Source organism: Pipistrellus hanaki (assembly GCF_964339955.1).
Source record: "Pipistrellus hanaki genome assembly, chromosome: 12".
Classification (NCBI taxonomy): Eukaryota; Metazoa; Chordata; class Mammalia; order Chiroptera; family Vespertilionidae; genus Pipistrellus; species Pipistrellus hanaki.
In genome coordinates, this window is record NC_140514.1 from 50161975 (window position 1) to 50179242 (window position 17268).

General features: G+C 44.0%; 1 protein-coding gene across 3 annotated transcripts; it reads left to right on the forward strand.

The window, feature by feature from the left end:
• Window positions 1–1704: 1704 nt before the first annotated feature.
• On the forward strand, window positions 1705–16145 carry SLC20A1 (solute carrier family 20 member 1; the record flags this gene model as incomplete). 3 transcript variants are annotated; one of them, XM_084900891.1, is made up of 11 exons in its annotated part: window positions 1705–1874; window positions 2105–2730; window positions 2864–3004; window positions 3189–3274; window positions 7904–8000; window positions 10192–10311; window positions 11733–12002; window positions 12112–12670; window positions 13233–13418; window positions 14171–14255; window positions 15227–16145. In XM_084900891.1, the coding sequence occupies exons 2-11, from the start codon at window positions 2367–2369 to the stop codon at window positions 15398–15400; spliced, it is 2082 nt and encodes a 693-aa protein (XP_084757017.1). In that variant the 5' UTR covers window positions 1705–1874; window positions 2105–2366. The 3 variants fall into 3 exon arrangements, with proteins under 3 accessions (XP_084757017.1, XP_084757019.1, XP_084757018.1); XM_084900892.1 differs by lacking the exons at window positions 1705–1874; window positions 2105–2730 and adding an exon at window positions 8091–8149 and having other exon boundaries at window positions 2958–3004; XM_084900893.1 differs by lacking the exons at window positions 10192–10311; window positions 11733–12002; window positions 12112–12670; ... (1 more) ...; window positions 14171–14255; window positions 15227–16145 and adding an exon at window positions 8091–8158 and having other exon boundaries at window positions 1736–1874.
• Window positions 16146–17268: the final 1123 nt, after the last annotated feature.

Consider the following 17268-nt stretch of genomic DNA (forward strand, 5'->3'; position numbering starts at 1 on the left):
TTGGCTGCCTCCTGCAGCCCCCTCCTGCATGTGCCCTTGATCAGAATCAAACCCAGGACCCTTCAGTCTGAAGTCTGATGCTCTATCCACTGAGCCAAACCAACTAAGGCTGAACTTTTTCATAAGCTTGAAATGAAGCAAGGGTGGAGGGGGTGGGTGGATGCCAGAATTACATCTGAATTGCCTTCTAGGGTCAGTGATCCCAGACATCCACTTCCTTTTTCAGACATGACCTTGGGCTCTGGAACTTTGTAAATTATTCACTATAACTCCACCACAGATAGGTCAGGGGATGCTCAGGTGGAGTTTAAGCCTCCATAGATGGTTCAGACATAGCAACAACTTATAGATTTATGTTTTTATTTTTGCTCTTCATATCGTGGCTGCTAGATATGGCAAAGGAAGGGGGAGCACTCTAGAACATTCTAAGCCTGGTAGGTCATTCTGGTTGGAATTTTTTTTAAAAAAAAATATATTTTTACTGATTTTAGAGAGGAAGGGGAAAGGAGAGAGATAGAAACATCAATGCTGAGAATCATTGATCGGCTGCCTCCTGCACATCCCCCACTGGGGACTGAGCCCAGAACCCAGGCATGTGCCCCTGACCAGAATGGAACCTTAGATCCTTCAGCCCGCAGACCCATGCTCTATCCACTGAGCCAAACCAGCAAGGCTCTGGTTGGAATATTTTAATCTACCACCCTGACAAGAGACCACTACCTTACTCTCCCATGGCATGATGGGTTGTCTGATACTCAAGCTTGTGACAAAATGCCACCAAATGAGCAGAGCCAAGGTTATTAATGTGAAAACCACACTACAGACCACGTGGGGATCAGAAGTCAATTTATCTTCCGCGATGGGATGCAAACAGAACATGGCCTCCCATCCTTGGTAATTAGCATTTACTGAACGTTCTGGTCACTCTAAAACACAGTTACATTGAATTCCAGCCAAAAGGCAGATATCCTAAAAATTCACATTCGGGAGGGAGCAGTCGGATATCTTGGGACTCGCTCTGGGTGACGCAGTGCAGGCAGCAGGAGCTGGGACTGGACTCCGCATGGGTGTCCTCCTCCTCGCCCCGCCCCCACCAGAAAGCATTGTCGCCCGCGAGGGTCAGTGACCCAACCGGAACGTCCTGGTGCCCCGGACGCTCTTGGGGGCGGCCCGATTCTCGGGATTGACCACCCTGCCTCCATCCGGTGCGCGAATGCGGGAGCGAGGCCAACGCGCCTCTCCTCCCGGGCGGGGCAGCGCCTGTCTGGCCAAGGGCATCCCAGGGGCGGGAATGTGCGGGAACTGGGTTCGCAGCATCACCGGCCAGGCGCGGCCTCCCGACGCGGCCGGTTACAGATGCCCTCCAAGTGCGGATTGGGGCGCGGCCTGCTCCATAATTAGGGGCTCGCGGGAGGAACCAGGAACGGCTGTGATCGCGGCCTCAGAACCCCACAGACGACCCCCACTGTTAGCAGGCTGCAAGGCCCGGCGAGGCGGAAACCCCCGGCCCAGCCCCGCCGCGCGCCTCCTCCGCCCGGAGGGATCAGCTGCCCGTGGGGGCGTGGCCTCCGGCGCGCGACGGGCCAATGAGCGCCGGCGCCGGGCTTTTCCCGCTGGGCCAGCCCGGCGGGCGGGAGTGCGTCACCGAGGGCGGAGCTCCGAGGTGGCGCGCGCGCGCGCGACGGGTCACGTGGGCCGCGCGCCGGTTATAAAGTGCGGGAGCGGCGGGTGCCATCAGAGTGATGGCCGCTGGCTAGCGTTGCTGCTTCTCCTCCGTGGCTGAGGCACTGCGCTGCTTCTCCGAGGTTCCAACCCCGCCCGTCGTGTGCTCTCCGCCTGGACCTCCCCGTCTGTGTCCGCCCTCGTCTCCCGTGGTGAGTGGGGCGCCGCGGGGAAGGGCGCTTTCTCTCCGGGCAGGCGGGACTCCTGCCTCGTGCGTCCGCCCGCCCGCGGCCTTTTTGGCGGCCCCGGCGCGCGGGAGCGGCCTGTTTCGGTGTCCACGGAGGGCGGGCGGGCGGGCGCGGGGAGGGGCCCGCCACGTGCTGGCCGCGCGCCCAGCCCGGGGCTGTGGGCGTGCGCCATCGCGGTTCTCTGTCCCCCCCAGGATGAGCCAGTGTCCCCGCGCGCCCTCGCCATGGCCTTCCGCGCCGCGCCGCTAGCCCCCCGGAACTCGAGGCGTCCCGGACCGCAGATGCCCGCGCGCAGCGTATAGCAGTGGCCGGCCCGGTGTCCGCCGCAGTTTACAGTATTTAATTTTATATAATATATATTATTTATTAGAGTGTCTGTGATACCTCATTCTCATTCTGTTTACACGCCTGAAAGCTGCGCAGTAGTTGTCGGTAGTTAAGGCCGCCGCTTCGGGGATGGCGTCCACCGCGGCCACGCTGGTGGCCAGCACCGCAGCCACACTGATGGTCAGCACCGTGGCCACGGCCACCGGCCCGCTGGAGAAGTACCTGTGGTTGCTGATCCTGGGCTTCGTCATCGCCTTCGTGCTGGCCTTCTCCGTGGGTGCCAATGACGTAGCGAATTCGTTTGGCACGGCCGTGGGCTCGGGAGTGGTGACCCTGAAGCAGGCCTGCATCTTGGCGAGCATCTTTGAGACCGTGGGCTCCGTTCTGCTGGGAGCCAAAGTGAGTGAGACCATTAGGAAGGGCCTGATCGACGTGACCATGTACAACACGACCCAGCATCTGCTGATGGCCGGCTCGGTCAGTGCCATGTTCGGTGAGTTCTGTGTTATGTCGTCCCCTCCGGGTTGGGGGAACAGACGCCTGCCTATCACATGATTTCCTTCAGAAGGCACTGCATACATGATGGAGTTTTGTCGTTTACTAAATAAAACTTTACTGTGTTTCAGGTTCCGCCGTGTGGCAGCTAGTGGCTTCGTTTTTGAAGCTTCCCATCTCTGGAACCCATTGTATCGTGGGCGCAACCATTGGTTTCTCCCTTGTGGCACAAGGACAGGAAGGTGTCAAGTGGTCTGAACTGGTCAAAATTGGTATGTTTAATTCAGAATGACTTCTTAATTCTCGTCATGTTCCATGGCATTACGTTGGGGAACATTGTGTAAAAGGGAGGGACAGATTAAAGTTCTGGGAACAGAATACTAAAATTTAAAGTGTGTATTGGTTTCCCGACTTTTGTGAGTTGTTGATATTTGTTCTTAATGTGTTCTATTCCAGTGTTGTCTTGGTTTATTTCTCCGCTGCTTTCTGGTATCATGTCCGGAATTTTATTCTACCTTGTTCGGACGTTCATCCTCCGTAAGGTAATTTCTCTCCCCCCTTTTATGACCTTTAGTGTGTCTGGTATTTAGACCAATAGCATTCTTGCAGTGTAATTGGTGTGTAGGTATATATGGCCTTGGACAGTTGAAAAATTCTTTGTTCTGTGCACCTTTTGTATGTTGCTAAGTTCTCTGAAAGAAGCAAGCTTGCACCAAAAGGGTGTTCTGGAGGGAAAATTGAATTAGTGCTTTGGTATGCCAAGGAATAAGAAACACAGGGAGTGGAAAATTAGGGAAATGTATTTAAGGTGGTTTTGCCCAGCTATATGCAGATTACTACTTAAAAACCCCCATTAGGTAGACTGTTTTGAATTGTAAGCTTGGGGTTCAACAATTCACAATGTCCCCTATGGGTTTTTTTTCTTAGTGCCACTAAGAGTAGGTTGGGTCTGCATAGTTAATTCAGTAGAGCTGATTATCCTTATAACCTGTTTATAAGCTTCTAGGTGGAAACTTTGCTTCTCACTGTGACTTAGACTCTAATTCCTTAGAACTGTTTTGTTTTTCTGGGCCAGAAAAAAAATCCAGAGAGCCGTTTCATTTCCTGTCCACTTGAAAATGCCTTTTCAGGGACTCGATAGCATTTCTTTCATCAAGAAGTCTGATGCTGGCTCCAAGGTGGACAACAAGGGGTGTTGTCATTGGACTGAGTTACAGTGAGAATAAATGTTTTTTTCTAAGAAAACAAAGTTGTCCTTTTTTTTAAGGTAAATGGCTCTTAACTGTCCATTGTAAGTTCTTAAAAATGCTTCTAGGTGGAGGAAATCTGAGTGAAGGGAGATAAGTAGCTTTATCCCCAGGGGTAAGAATATGTGCAGACCCACTTGTTTGGTCTAGTTGTAGGCTTCTCTAGGGAAGGAATTGTACCTCTTCTCTATAGAAACTGACTGGCATTAGCATGGAAGAATAAAGCAGTTCAGTGCTTTGAAAATTTGAAGCATTTGTAGCCTGGAATAATTTGAGAGTAAATAGTTCATTGATACTAACTATCTCAGGGTTTGGTATTGTTTATACTGTAAGCTAGTATGACTACATCTACCTTCCCACTTCCCATAGCTGTCTCATATGACAATGTGATGCTTAAATTGGAGGCTTGCTAGTAATCTCAGACCAGATGTTTTAGTATTATTATTAGTCACACAGCTTTCTGCCATCAGTGACCAGGAAAATTGATAGAGAATCCCTTATTAGAGATTCCTGCTTATATAAAGGTTTACACTGGTTCTCTGTTGATTGATTATTGGGAAGTAGATGCATCTGATACTGGGCAAAACAAAGTTATCTTCTTTACGGGGAATGGTAGTGCTCTGAGGTACAACGAGAGATTTTTGAGATGCCATACCTATTGTTTGAGGAATGCATGCTAGGTACTTTTATCGCCAGTTATTGAGAGCTTCAGTTAGATATATTAACTTCTTTTTTTTAAAAAAAGTGTTTTTATTGGTTGTAGAGAGAGGAAGGGAAAGAGAGAGAGAAACATTAATCTGCTGCCTCCTGCATGCTCCCTACTGGGGATTAAACCCATAACCTGGTCATGTGCCCTGACTGGGAATTGAATTTGTGACCTTTGGACCTTGATGCTCAACCAACTAAGCAACACTGGCCAGGGCTATATTAAGTTGTATGGGTATGAGGTGGACATGATCAAGAATAATTGAAATAGTTTAAACCAAAATTGACTTTGAGGGTCTTCCTCACCTCCCCCTTTCCCCTCCCCTTCACCCATCTACCCTTTTACTCCACCCTAAGGCATGTACTCATGCATAAATTCTGTCCATTCTGTCAATAACATGAGTTTTCAGGCAGTGAGTGAATATTTCTGATTAGATGGGTTTTAAACTCAGAAGTCATCCTTAGATGAGTAACTTTTGGGGGTCCTGGCTATTAAAATTTTTCAACTTAAGTTTTTGTTTTGGAAGTTGACATTGAAATTACTTTTTAAAAAGTTTCTGTTCTCTGAATGTCTGTTCCAAGGGTGTTGAGTAGTCTAGTAGGAAAAAGCAGAATGGAGATAAGGTAATTCTGTTAAGGACTGGGCAATAGCCCTAGCTGGTTTAGCTCAGTGGATAGAGCGTTTGCCTGTGGACCAAAGAGTACTGGGTTCGATTCTCATCAAGGGCACATACTTTGGTTGCAGGCTTCTCCCTAGTCTGTGCCCTGGTCAGGGCTCTTTTGGAAGGCAACCAATCACATCAGTGTTTCTCTCTGTCTTTCTCTCTCTCTTCCACTCCCCATAAAAATAAATGGAAAAATATCCTCGGGTGAAGATTAACAACAACAATAAAAAAGGACTGGGCAATAAACAGGAATAAAAGGGAGGTTTTCCTGTTGAGTATCTAAATTCTAGTTAAAATGAGTCTCAGCATTTTCCTTCCTTTCTATTAGGAATCACATTGAATATATCTAGGACATCTTTTCAAATTCAAAAACATTTTTTCTTTAGACAAGCTTACTGGAACATTTAATATGTAAAACATGAAGTGTTCTGGTTGAAGATGGGGGATTATGGAAATCCCTTTCCCATCCCACATAAATGAATAAAACACGTTATTTCCAGATAAAGTTTTAAGGAAATGTTCAGTGGGTCGTTTAATAATAAGTATTTCATAAAATTGTTAGCCTTCTTTACATTTTAACCAGTGGGAACAGGAGTGACTGGAAAGTCTGGAGTAAAAGGGAGAGATAGATTGCTCAGGTCTCTCCTTTTACCTAGACTCTATGAACTTTTATTTTTTTAAACCATGAGCCTGTTATTTCATAATAAACTATAGTAGTAGTCATCATTCCCTATTCCATGTAATTTATTACTGATTACTTTGGCATATGTATGGTAATTGAGCTATACAGGAAAAGAAATACAGCCCTAGCTGGTTTGGCTCAGTGGATAGAACATCGGCCTGTGGACTGAAGAATACCCAGTTCTATTCCAATCAAGGGCATGTGCCTGGGTTTGGGCTTGATCCCCATAGGGGGCATGCAGGGGGCAGCTGATCTGTGATTCTCATCATTGATGTTTCCATCTCTTCCTCTCTGAAATCAATAAAAATACATAAAAAAAAGAAAATGAAAATGCATGGTTACTTCCTTTTTGACCAAGTTCAGTTTGATATCAAAATACCAAATATTATTTGAAAATTTGTTATGAGAAGTCCCTACTTAAGTCTGTAGAACCCTAATGGGTTTTGACAGGGGGGCACGGGAGGGGAGATTTTTAGGTTCTTTGGAGAGTTTTCTTCAAACCATGGGTAGTTCTTAAAAGAAAAACTTGTATATCCCTCAGGTTCATAACCTATTGACTGCCCTTGGGGTGTGACCCTCATTATTTGAGTTGCTCAGGAAAGCTTAACAGTCCCTAGGTTCTCTGTGCTGCTCATTGTCTTTATTTTGGCTGTTTACTGGTAGCTAGGGGAGCTAAAACTCAGAGTGCTTTTCAGCAAGGGCCCATCTCTACTGACTGGGAGTGGCACCTTTGCTTAGCTTTTGGGTCTTTACCTTTCTCTTCCTCCCCAAGTTTTTCCTTTGGATTGTGATCAAGACAGTAGTAAACCTATAGGTAACATCTTTACAGGTTAGCCTTCCCATGTATTCAGATCCATGCTCTCATTCTTTAAGTGTTCGACTTCCGTCTTTTCCTGCAAAATGAATACACATTTGTTGTAAGTGGAGCTCTTCTTGTCTCCAGTCACACTGGCTTTTTTACTGTTCTTAAACATTGGAAGTTTTGCTTCAGGGCCTTTGCACTGCTGACATCGCTATCTAGAATATTTTGCCCTTGCCCTCCATTCCCCACCCCCATCCCACCAGATAGCCAGGTAGCCGGCTCCTCTACCCCTAAGTGTGTGTACATGGTTATTGACTTAAATATTCATGTTTTTGCTTAACTGATTCTCCCTTCCACCCCCTTCCCTGAATTAAAATGTATGCCTCCTTCCATCATTTCTCCCTACCCTTCTTTATTTTTCTTCGTAACATTTGTCAGTACTTTACATTATTCTATGTTAGAATGTAAATATCAGCTCTATGATGGCAGGGACATTATTTAATTTACTTCTGTATTTCAGTGCCAAGAATAGTGCTTGGCACAGTCTGTTGAATGATGAGGGGTAATCTTGTGCATAATTGGTTTTATTCTTAGCACTTGGGTAAAACATTAATAATTTGTGTATTAGATGTCTAGATAAGGTGGTTGTTACAGGTATATTGTACTACATAGGGTATTTTTAAGAAATCTTTGAGGTAAGAAATGTTCTAACATATCAAGGTCTGTTTCTTGACATCTCTTAACAAATGTCTTCTATACCTTCAGGTGTGTGTTCAGATTTACATCTGGAACCCTTAGTGTTAACCAATTTTCTGGGACATTACTGGTATAGTCTTGTTTTGATAAAACAAAAACTCAAAACAAAAACATAAACTTAAATTCAGGTAGCTGTAAATTGACCTTGATGAACAGACTTCCAGGAGCAGATGTAGAATAAACCACTGGGCTTGGGAACTACCGTGGAGAAACAGCTATTGGCACCAGAATTCCTGAACTTGCCCTTTTACAAGGCTCTATAGACATGGTTAATTTCACAGCTTTTGGGTATTGATCTTAATGTTATTTTACAGGAAGATCCAGTTCCTAATGGTTTGCGAGCTTTGCCAGTTTTCTATGCTTGCACGGTTGGGATAAACCTGTTTTCCATCATGTATACTGGAGCACCTTGTAAGTATATATAAAAATATTTATATGTGAATTTAAAGTTGTTTACGAAACTTGCATTAAATGCCCAATTTACCCCTTTTTGCTTTACAGGGCTGAAATCTCCTAGAAGGTGGCTGGCCTGCACCCATTTCAGAAGGCTGCAGGCTAGTGTATGCTGAGTTAACCTAGATAGTTTTTCAACCAAAGAGACCTGCTCAGATTCTAAATCACTACAGACCTTTACTCTTTAGTCTTCACAGGACCCAAGACAATATGGTCTTCTCCCTCCCTTTCTCCTATCTATGCCAAAAATATTGGCATTGGTACTGGCCTGAACTCCTGGCTGCTGAAGAGTTCTTAGTTATGTCTGGTGTTCAATAATCAGCCATTTAGCATTGGTTTGCTTGATATTTTCATTTTCTCTCCCAAATGGAGTTACTTTTATTGTATTAATTTACTCCCCTAAATCTGCTTGAATAAGAAGAGTTGGGATGTTTATTTTTATTTATTTATTTATTTTTTTAAGAGTTGGGATGTTTAACACCTGGTCTAAGTGCATGTGGAAGAAGAATATATGCAGCTAAGAGATAAAGTACTTTGTGGGAATGTAAAAATTGAACTATTACTTCATGTTGGGGCTAAGGCAATTAGTGGATTAAATTATGATGCATGTTTAATTTAGCAAATGGAAAAGGTTGACAACTTGTAACCTGTCGGCAGGGCTCACCTGTCTTGATCAGCTTAGTTGTGCTGTCTAGGTTCATTTGGCATGAGGGCCTTTGACCATTAAGTTAGTGCTCCTGTCCTTTGGCTTTGGAAGTATTACATGTATGTTGTTGCCCAGGACACATGCACATAGTGAGGGAGAAGGGAACGGGAACTGGAACAGTATCTGGAAGCTGCAAGACCTATGAGCATATTGATCTTAGAACATACTACACACCTTACCAAATGCTGCAGGCACGGAAAAGCTTACGTGCAGCACTTGCATTGGTTTAAATTGGGTTCTTCATGCTAACCTAAGAAGTCTCCAAGATGCTCTCAGCACGGGTTTATGTAGCAGCAGCAGAGCTCATAGTTCAGTGAAATTAGAAACTTTGAAAAGGGAACTTAGGTATTTTTATTTTGCCTTTTGTGGATCATTTACAAGAAAAACTATTTCCATTTCCCTTTTTAAACTTGGGATATGGACAAATTTAAATTGTGATGATGATATTGATTGAATTTCATGTATCTTATAGTTTGTGTGACTTTACATGATCAAGCTTGATAGTGGGAATTGAAATGAAAAGACTTGTAGTCGTTATAAAACTTGCATTTTGAAGGGTTCTCAATTTACATATGACTAAAATAGTAATCGTTTTTGAGGGGCCAATAGAATTTTCATTTTATAAGTAATTAATAATAAGCAAAAGCAGAATAACTATAAGTGACTAAGCTCTTGGACAAGCTAGAAGTCATAACATCTTTTATGCTTAAATAGATTCTCTGGTGTTTTGCTTTTGTCATAAATATACACTAGAGGCTTGGACATGTCAGTGGTAAGCAGATGGTGGCTAATATTAATGATCCCTGAGCCTTATGAAAAAGTAGACCAGTTTCTAAGATACAGCTTATGATTACAACTACCACTAAGTTATTTTCCTTTTGTGAAAGACTCCTTTGAACTGTTCTTATGTTTTGATAGATGATATACTTCTTTTCTGTATCTTAGTTTGATGAGTCTAAGAGATAATAATCTTGTTTTAAAGGATTTTGCTGGAGGATAGTACAATGGCTGTGATAACACCACAGAGAATTCTATCAGTATAACAGATGTGACTCTGGCACCTTCCTATGTAACGTGCACAGCCACCATCTGGAGACGGGAGTGGAGTGGTTCCATTTTCAGAGCTAGTAGATTGTCAGTAGAGTAATCCCCCTGTCTAAGACAAAGAAAGGGAAAAGGCTAGTTTGTGAAGGCACTTGGGAGACAGGGAGTCAGTCTAGTAGGTATTTAAAGTGGGCCAGACTGGTGTGGGTGTCAGGTGACAACTAGATTTTCCTCCCAAGTCTGTAGCCATGAGCACAGTAGCTCCTGTGGACCTAATGCTGGCAGCTGCTGAGGGGCGATGGGCTGGCGTGGGGAACCTGAGTCCCCACAGGAGGGTTTACACACCGTTGCAAGGGCTTTAGCCCTGGGGTTTTCAAGATGCACCATTTTATCTCCTAGTGCTGGGCTTTGACAAACTTCCTCTGTGGGGCACCATCCTCATCTCGGTGGGATGTGCAGTTCTCTGTGCCCTTATCGTCTGGTTCTTTGTATGTCCCAGGATGAAGAGGAAAATTGAACGTAAGTATCACATTGTAGCAGAAAATGTAACTTGTAATGTGCTGTCTTTTTATTCGGCCACCTATAAAATTCCACCATTTGGATATATTGACAATGTCATTTTAAATGAATATTTGAAGCTATGGGTTTATCATCAAAGTTATATTCTTATTGACTTAAAATTATCTGAGACTGGTTAGAGGGAATGTTAGGCCTATGCTGGGGACATAAGCTGGGCATATATTAGTGAACTGTATCACTAAGAGAAAAAGTACAGTTTCCGGTAATAGACAAATAGATGGTGAAGACTACATTAAATGAGAATACTTAAGAGTACCTTAATGAAAAATATGGATCAGGTACAAAATGCTTTCCTAGAGGAAACATTTACCCTCATTCTGTGTGAAACTTCGTATTTAGACATTCAAAACTGGCTGTTGAATATATCCGACTTCACAGTTCTCAGAATTGTAGCACAAATTCTAGAGGTGAACTTTTCCAAGTGTCATTTAGGCTTCTTTTAGGCCTACACACAGTGTTGTACTATAATTAAACACTAAGTAAATTTTGGTTAGTCTCAAATCTTGTATTCCTTTCCTTATTGGTGGAGTTCTCTTAATATAATCTTTCTTTGCCCTTTTCACTTGTAAATGCTCAATTGGTGATGTGGTTTGCTATTTGCAAGGGAGGCAGCACCAGCTGCAGTGGCCTGGGGAGCAGTGCTGTGTCATGCCACCGCACTGAGCGCCTGCGCACGGGGGGAACGAGGCTTCAGTACTTGCTGACCTTGTTTCCCCTTAGTCTGGGAGAGGATGATACCAGTCTCCCTAATTTTTATATCCAGCTCTGGCTTGACTGTGATGCCTGAATGAGCATGCAAACTCTGGGCATTGGCTTGATAGGCAGAAAATACCCCTACCTGGTTGTGGAATTTAGACACAGGCACATCTCTCTTTTATAGAAGTGGAAATTAGAGTTGTCATCTTCAGTTGCCTGCACTGAGCTGTGCTGCTTTGCTTGAATTCATGGAGGAACTTTTGGGGGAATTCTTTTATAAAAACATGAACTAGATGCAGTCCAAATTTCAATCCGTTGCCAGCCTTGGCTTGAGTTATTATACCTTTCACTACAGAACAGGTCAGCAGGGAACTAAGCATGGCTTACGTGCAAAGGACTGTAAAGGAAAGGACACGACAGAACCCACAAAGCTTTTGCTTTTTGGGCCTTTACTGAAAGACTGCAGCCCCTGATACTAAGTGTCCTGCATTGCTGTTTTCCTCCCAGGAGAAATGAGATGTGGCAAATACAACAGATAGAAAGATTACTTCTGAATTTGTACTGAAGATTACATATGTTGAGATGGACTTTTTTGAAGTGGGGGAAGGGGAGATGTGGAACAAGTTGGCTTGGTCAAAACCAAACAAAAATTTCTTTCTTTCTAGGAGAAATAAAGTCTAGTCCTTCGGTAAGCCCCTTAATGGAAAAAAAGAATAGCTTGAAAGAAGACCACGAAGAAGCAAAGCTGTCTCTTGGTGACATTGAAATCCGGAGCCCCATTTCTGAGGTGGGGCCTGCCACCGTGCCCTTGCGGGCTGTGGTGGAAGAGAGGACTGTCTCCTTCAAGCTGGGAGACTTGGAGGAAGTGCCGGAGCGAGAGCAGCTTCCCAGTGTGGACCTGAAAGAGGAAACCAGCCTGGACGGGCCCATGAACGGTGAGTGGAATTTCTTCGGCGGGGAAACAGTTTCACTTTTCTGCTGGTGAAGAGACTCACTGTCTTTCCTGATGCTCTTTGTATTGACGAGTCCTTTGGTCTTGGCCAGGTGCCGTGCAGCTGCCTAATGGGAACCTTGTGCAGTTCAACCAGGCCGTCAGTAACCAGATCAACTCCAGTGGCCACTACCAGTATCACACCGTGCACAAGGACTCCGGCTTGTACAAAGAGCTGCTGCACAAACTGCATCTTGCCAAGGTGGGCGACTGCATGGGAGACTCTGGTGACAAACCCTTGAGGCGCAACAATAGCTACACTTCCTATACCATGGCAATTTGTGGCATGCCTCTGGATTCATTTCGTGCCAAAGAAGGTGAGCAGAAAGGTGAGGAGATGGAGAAGCTGACGTGGCCGAATGCAGACAGCAAGAAGCGAATTCGAATGGACAGTTACACCAGCTACTGCAATGCTGTGTCTGACATTCACTCGGCCTCTGAGATGGACATGAGCATCAAGGCAGAGATGGGTCTGGCTGACCGAAAAGGAAGTAGTAGCTCACTAGAAGAATGGAACGATCAGGATAAACCAGAAGTATCTCTCCTCTTCCAGTTCCTGCAGATCCTCACGGCCTGCTTTGGCTCATTTGCCCATGGTGGCAATGATGTCAGGTTGGTGACTTTGAATCTTAGCGCTTATTCTATTTTTAAACTGCTTATATTTTTATAAGGCTATGCTTGTGGCTGTGATGCTTATACCATCTGTGAGACTGAATATCTAGATAGGATGAGGTACTAGCAGTTAATTTACTTAATAAAACCAGCAGCAAAATTTTCTTTGGAGAGATATCTGTAAGTGGTAAACAGATATTGTTCAGAGAAGCCTTTTTGTCTATGGAGATGGGGCTCAGTTCTCTGATAATAAATTTTGGGACGTAAGGTGGAAAACAACATCATTGCCTTGTGACACCATAGAGTTTGCAGGCTATTGGCTTTAGTTCTGTGATTCATAAACTGTTGGAGCAGAGTTGCTTTAGGCTCCCTGTGAGAAGACAGTCCCCATATGCATGGTGCCCCTCAGAGCAGCTCTCCTCTTCTGTACGTGGGTTCCATTCATTTTCTGTGAAACAGACCTATTTGCTAATTAGCTCCAGGCTTCATTCAAGACAACTATTAAGTTCCTTAGTTTTTAGTTTTGTCTGAAAAGTTCATCTTTGCCTCATTTTTCTTTTAGCAACGCCATTGGCCCTCTGGTTGCCCTGTACCTGGTTTATGAAAGGGGAGATGTATCTTCAAAAGAAGCAACCCCAATATGGCTTCTGCTGTATGGTGGTGTTGGCATCTGCATTGGTCTGTGGGTCTGGGGAAGGAGAGTCATTCAGACCATGGGCAAAGATCTGACGCCAATCACACCCTCCAGGTAAGCTGGGAAGGGGGTCTTGTTCCTGAGGTACACACAGCTGTGGTGCTGCCACATGAATCACTCTTTAGTTAAAGTGACCCAGTTTGTATAAGTTCTTGATGATCTCACTGTTGCTATGAACTTTTTAGATTTTACTTATTATATGCCCCTTAAGCCTAATTTTGGTCAAATATTTATTTAATTCCAGTGGTCTCAAAACAATAACTTTTTTTGAGGAAGATGATATACTCAGTAATCAGTCTTTGTTTTTTTATGATGGTCTGTTTTTTGTTTTGTTTTGTTTTATTTTGTTTTGTTTTAACCTTTCAGAGGAAGGGAGAAGGTGAGAGAAATAGAAACATCAGTGATGAGAGGATCACTGATGGGCTGCCTCCTGCACACCCCATACTGGAGATAGAGCCTGCAACACAGGCACGTGCCCTGACCGGGAATTAGACCATGACCGCCTGATTCATTGGTCAACGCTCACCCACTGAGACATGCTGGCCGGGTGCCTTTGTTTTATTTGGAACCCAAAATGGACGTCTAACAAAAGTGAATGTTGTTCATGGGCTTCCACGAAACTTTGAAACCTCACATGTTAGAGAAGAGAATTCCCATGGCCTGATTGAAGGGAGATTTTAAGAGTTCTAGTCCTTTAAAGAGGTCCGAGAGTGGGGCGTAGCAAGTTGGCATTAACTTTGAGGTAGTGGTAGCTTATCAAAAAAACCAAGTTTCATTCTTAACAAGTCATCTTTTTGTGTCCACAGTGGCTTCAGTATTGAACTGGCATCTGCCCTTACTGTGGTAATTGCATCCAACATTGGCCTTCCCATCAGTACAACTCATTGTAAAGTAAGTGTTATGTCACATGCGGTGTCATTTGAATGGTTCTGGTAATATGTAAGCTTTTAAAATATATATGTATTTTTATGGATTTCAAGTGGAAGGAAGAGATCTAGAAACATCAGTGATGAGAATCATTGATCAGCTGCCTTCTGCATTCCCCACACTGGGGATGGATCCTGTAACCCAAGCATGTGCTCTGACCGGGTTTCGAACCATGATCTCCTGGTTCATAGATCGACATTCAACCACCGAGCCATGCCGGCTGGGCTAGGCTTTTTATACACACACACACACACACACACACAGACTTTGGTTTAGAAACTTATGCAGTGCAATCTTGAAGAGTTGCAAGTTAAGGACATGTGTCAATAATATAAAGCCTTACACTTTACAATTTCTTTACTCTTATTTAAGCAGATAATACTCTCCCCAAATGATGCAAAAGTCCTTTCCTGTAGAGCCAGCAAGTCTGTGATGGTTGAAGGGCAGTTTATATAGAGCCTGTCAGGATTGAAGCGCTAAGAAACCTATTGAGCCCTAGGGTTGCTTGGTGGCCTGTCATGTAATTTAAGGGAAAGGGAGAATCGCTTCCTTGTGAGTAACTCTTTTCTTCCAAGATCTCCCAGCAGGTGATCAGCTAATAGCCTCACTATAGAACAATCTTGGAAAAACCTACAACTTAAAAGTAACTTACAAATTATTATTGGTGCAAGTCATTAACTTCCAGTAGCTCAGAAGGAAAAGGTAGTGTTCTTATCCTACCATAATATACCCCAGTTAATACCAGTAAATTGAATGGTTGGGTTTTTATATTGCCTTCATTCTCCCACAGGTAATCTCCTTAACCTGTTATACACCAGCTTTCATGGGCTTGGTCTAGTTCAGCAGTCTGGGGCTCCTTACCTACTACATCACGCCTCTCTACCAGAGTACCATTGGAACTTAGTAACCAATTCTCTTGCCTGCTTCTCTCCTAGGTGGGCTCTGTTGTGTCCGTTGGCTGGCTCCGATCCAAAAAGGCTGTTGACTGGCGACTTTTTCGCAACATATTCATGGCCTGGTTTGTCACGGTCCCCATTTCTGGTGTAATCAGCGCTGCTATCATGGCGTTCTTCAAATATGTCATCCTCAGCAGAAACTATTCGGGATGAGAATTGTGCCAGTGTTTGGACCATCGCAGCATCCCTGCTCCTCTGAACGATTGCGGTGATACAGGAGACCCAGGACAATCTTTACAGTTTGGGAGCTGTGGGAGGAAGTATTACTTGTGCTACATTTGCTTTTGTGCTAAATATGACTTGTCTCAAAATTAGCTATTTAAATAGCCAGGTTTCCACTGGTTCCTATTGGCTGTGACTTCCTGTACATATTTATCTACTTTTTGTACCCGGCTTCAATTCCATTATGTTTTAATGTTGTGTCTGAAGATAACGTGTGATTTCTTTGTTTTCTTAAACACCATTCAGAGCCATTTGACATACAGTGAGTGTGCTCTGTTTGGGGGTGTCACCAGCTTCTGCCTGAACACGCACAGGGACTTAACAACAAAAACATATCTGAAGCTTCCCTTGTAGTCTCTTAGACAAATAGTCATTTGCACTCTGCCCTCCTGTTGGCAGTGGCAGGTTCTGCTGGTGTTTGTGGCATTTGTGGGGACGAGGTTCTTGGGCACAGTAAGAATTTAAATTAGTAACTTCCTGCAAGCAGTGGACTGACTGACTTATTGCCATGAAGAAGTAGGAAGAAAAGCCCCTGGCAGTTGTGGTTTCTTTAAGATTTCTGACAGTGTGAGATGGATGAATGGAGTGTGAACTTTGGGCAAATTAGATGGGACAGCCTTCCATGTTCATCTGTCTACCTCTTAACTGAATAAAAAGGCCTACAGTTTTTAGATAATTTGTTGTCATGGTTTTTGTTCATCTGCGAAGCACTGGGGCTCCTGATTAGTTGGCCTTAGCCATTAACAAGTGACACCAACACCCAACTTCGAGTTCCCTACTCCTCCCTGTTGCGGTGCCTGTGATCTCACGACACAACATCCTCCAGGGGGCTATTGGAAGTGTGGCGTATTTCCCCTCAAAAACATTACTTTTTTTTTTCAACTACAGTTAACATTAAATAATGTATTAATTTTAGGTGTATGCATTTTTCTTTATACTGGCATAACCTAGACATTTTCACATTGCACATACAGATCTCACTGTTTTTAACATCCATAAAGTTCCCTGTTTGAACAAAGTATTTTTTAATTTTTATTTTGTTAATCCTCACGATATTTTTCCATTGATTTTTAGAGAGGAAAAGACAGAAATTTGATGTGAGAGAAATATCGGTTGGTTGCTTCCTACATGTACCCTGACCAGCGTTTGGGCCGGGGAGGAGCCTTCAACCAAGATACGTGCCCTTGACCACAATCGAACCTGGGACCCTTTGTTTTATTTTATTTTATTTTTTAATATATTTTATTGATTTTTTTTTTTTTTTTTTACAGAGAGGAAGAGAGAGTTAGAAACATCGATGAGAGAGAATCATCTATCAGCTGCTTCCTGCACACTCCCACTGGTGATGTGCCCACAACCAAGGTACATGCCCTTAACAAGAATCGAACCTGGGACCTTTGAGTCAGCAGGCCAACGCTCTATCCACTGAGCCAAACCGGCTTTGGCAAAAACTGGGCTTTGGTCTGCAGGCCAAAACTGGCTAGGACTGAATGGACTATTTTATAATTGTTTCCCAGCTTTGCTATTACAAAGAATGCTCAGGTGTGTGTATTGCAGGCTCAGCTTCATTTAAATCTTCAGTATTGGTTCCATTAGTCCTGACCATTATCTTTGTAAATGGAAAGTGTAGCTTTGCAAACTAGGTTGATGGTTTCTGCCCCGAGAGCCGAGTTTTAGGAAGATGCTTTCTGGCAACCAGACTGCCTGCAAGATTAGACTTGTGCCTGAGGGATTTGATCACTGGTTGGGTACATGTTCCACAGAATCCTCAAGTAAATGTTCATCAGGCCCTGCACTAA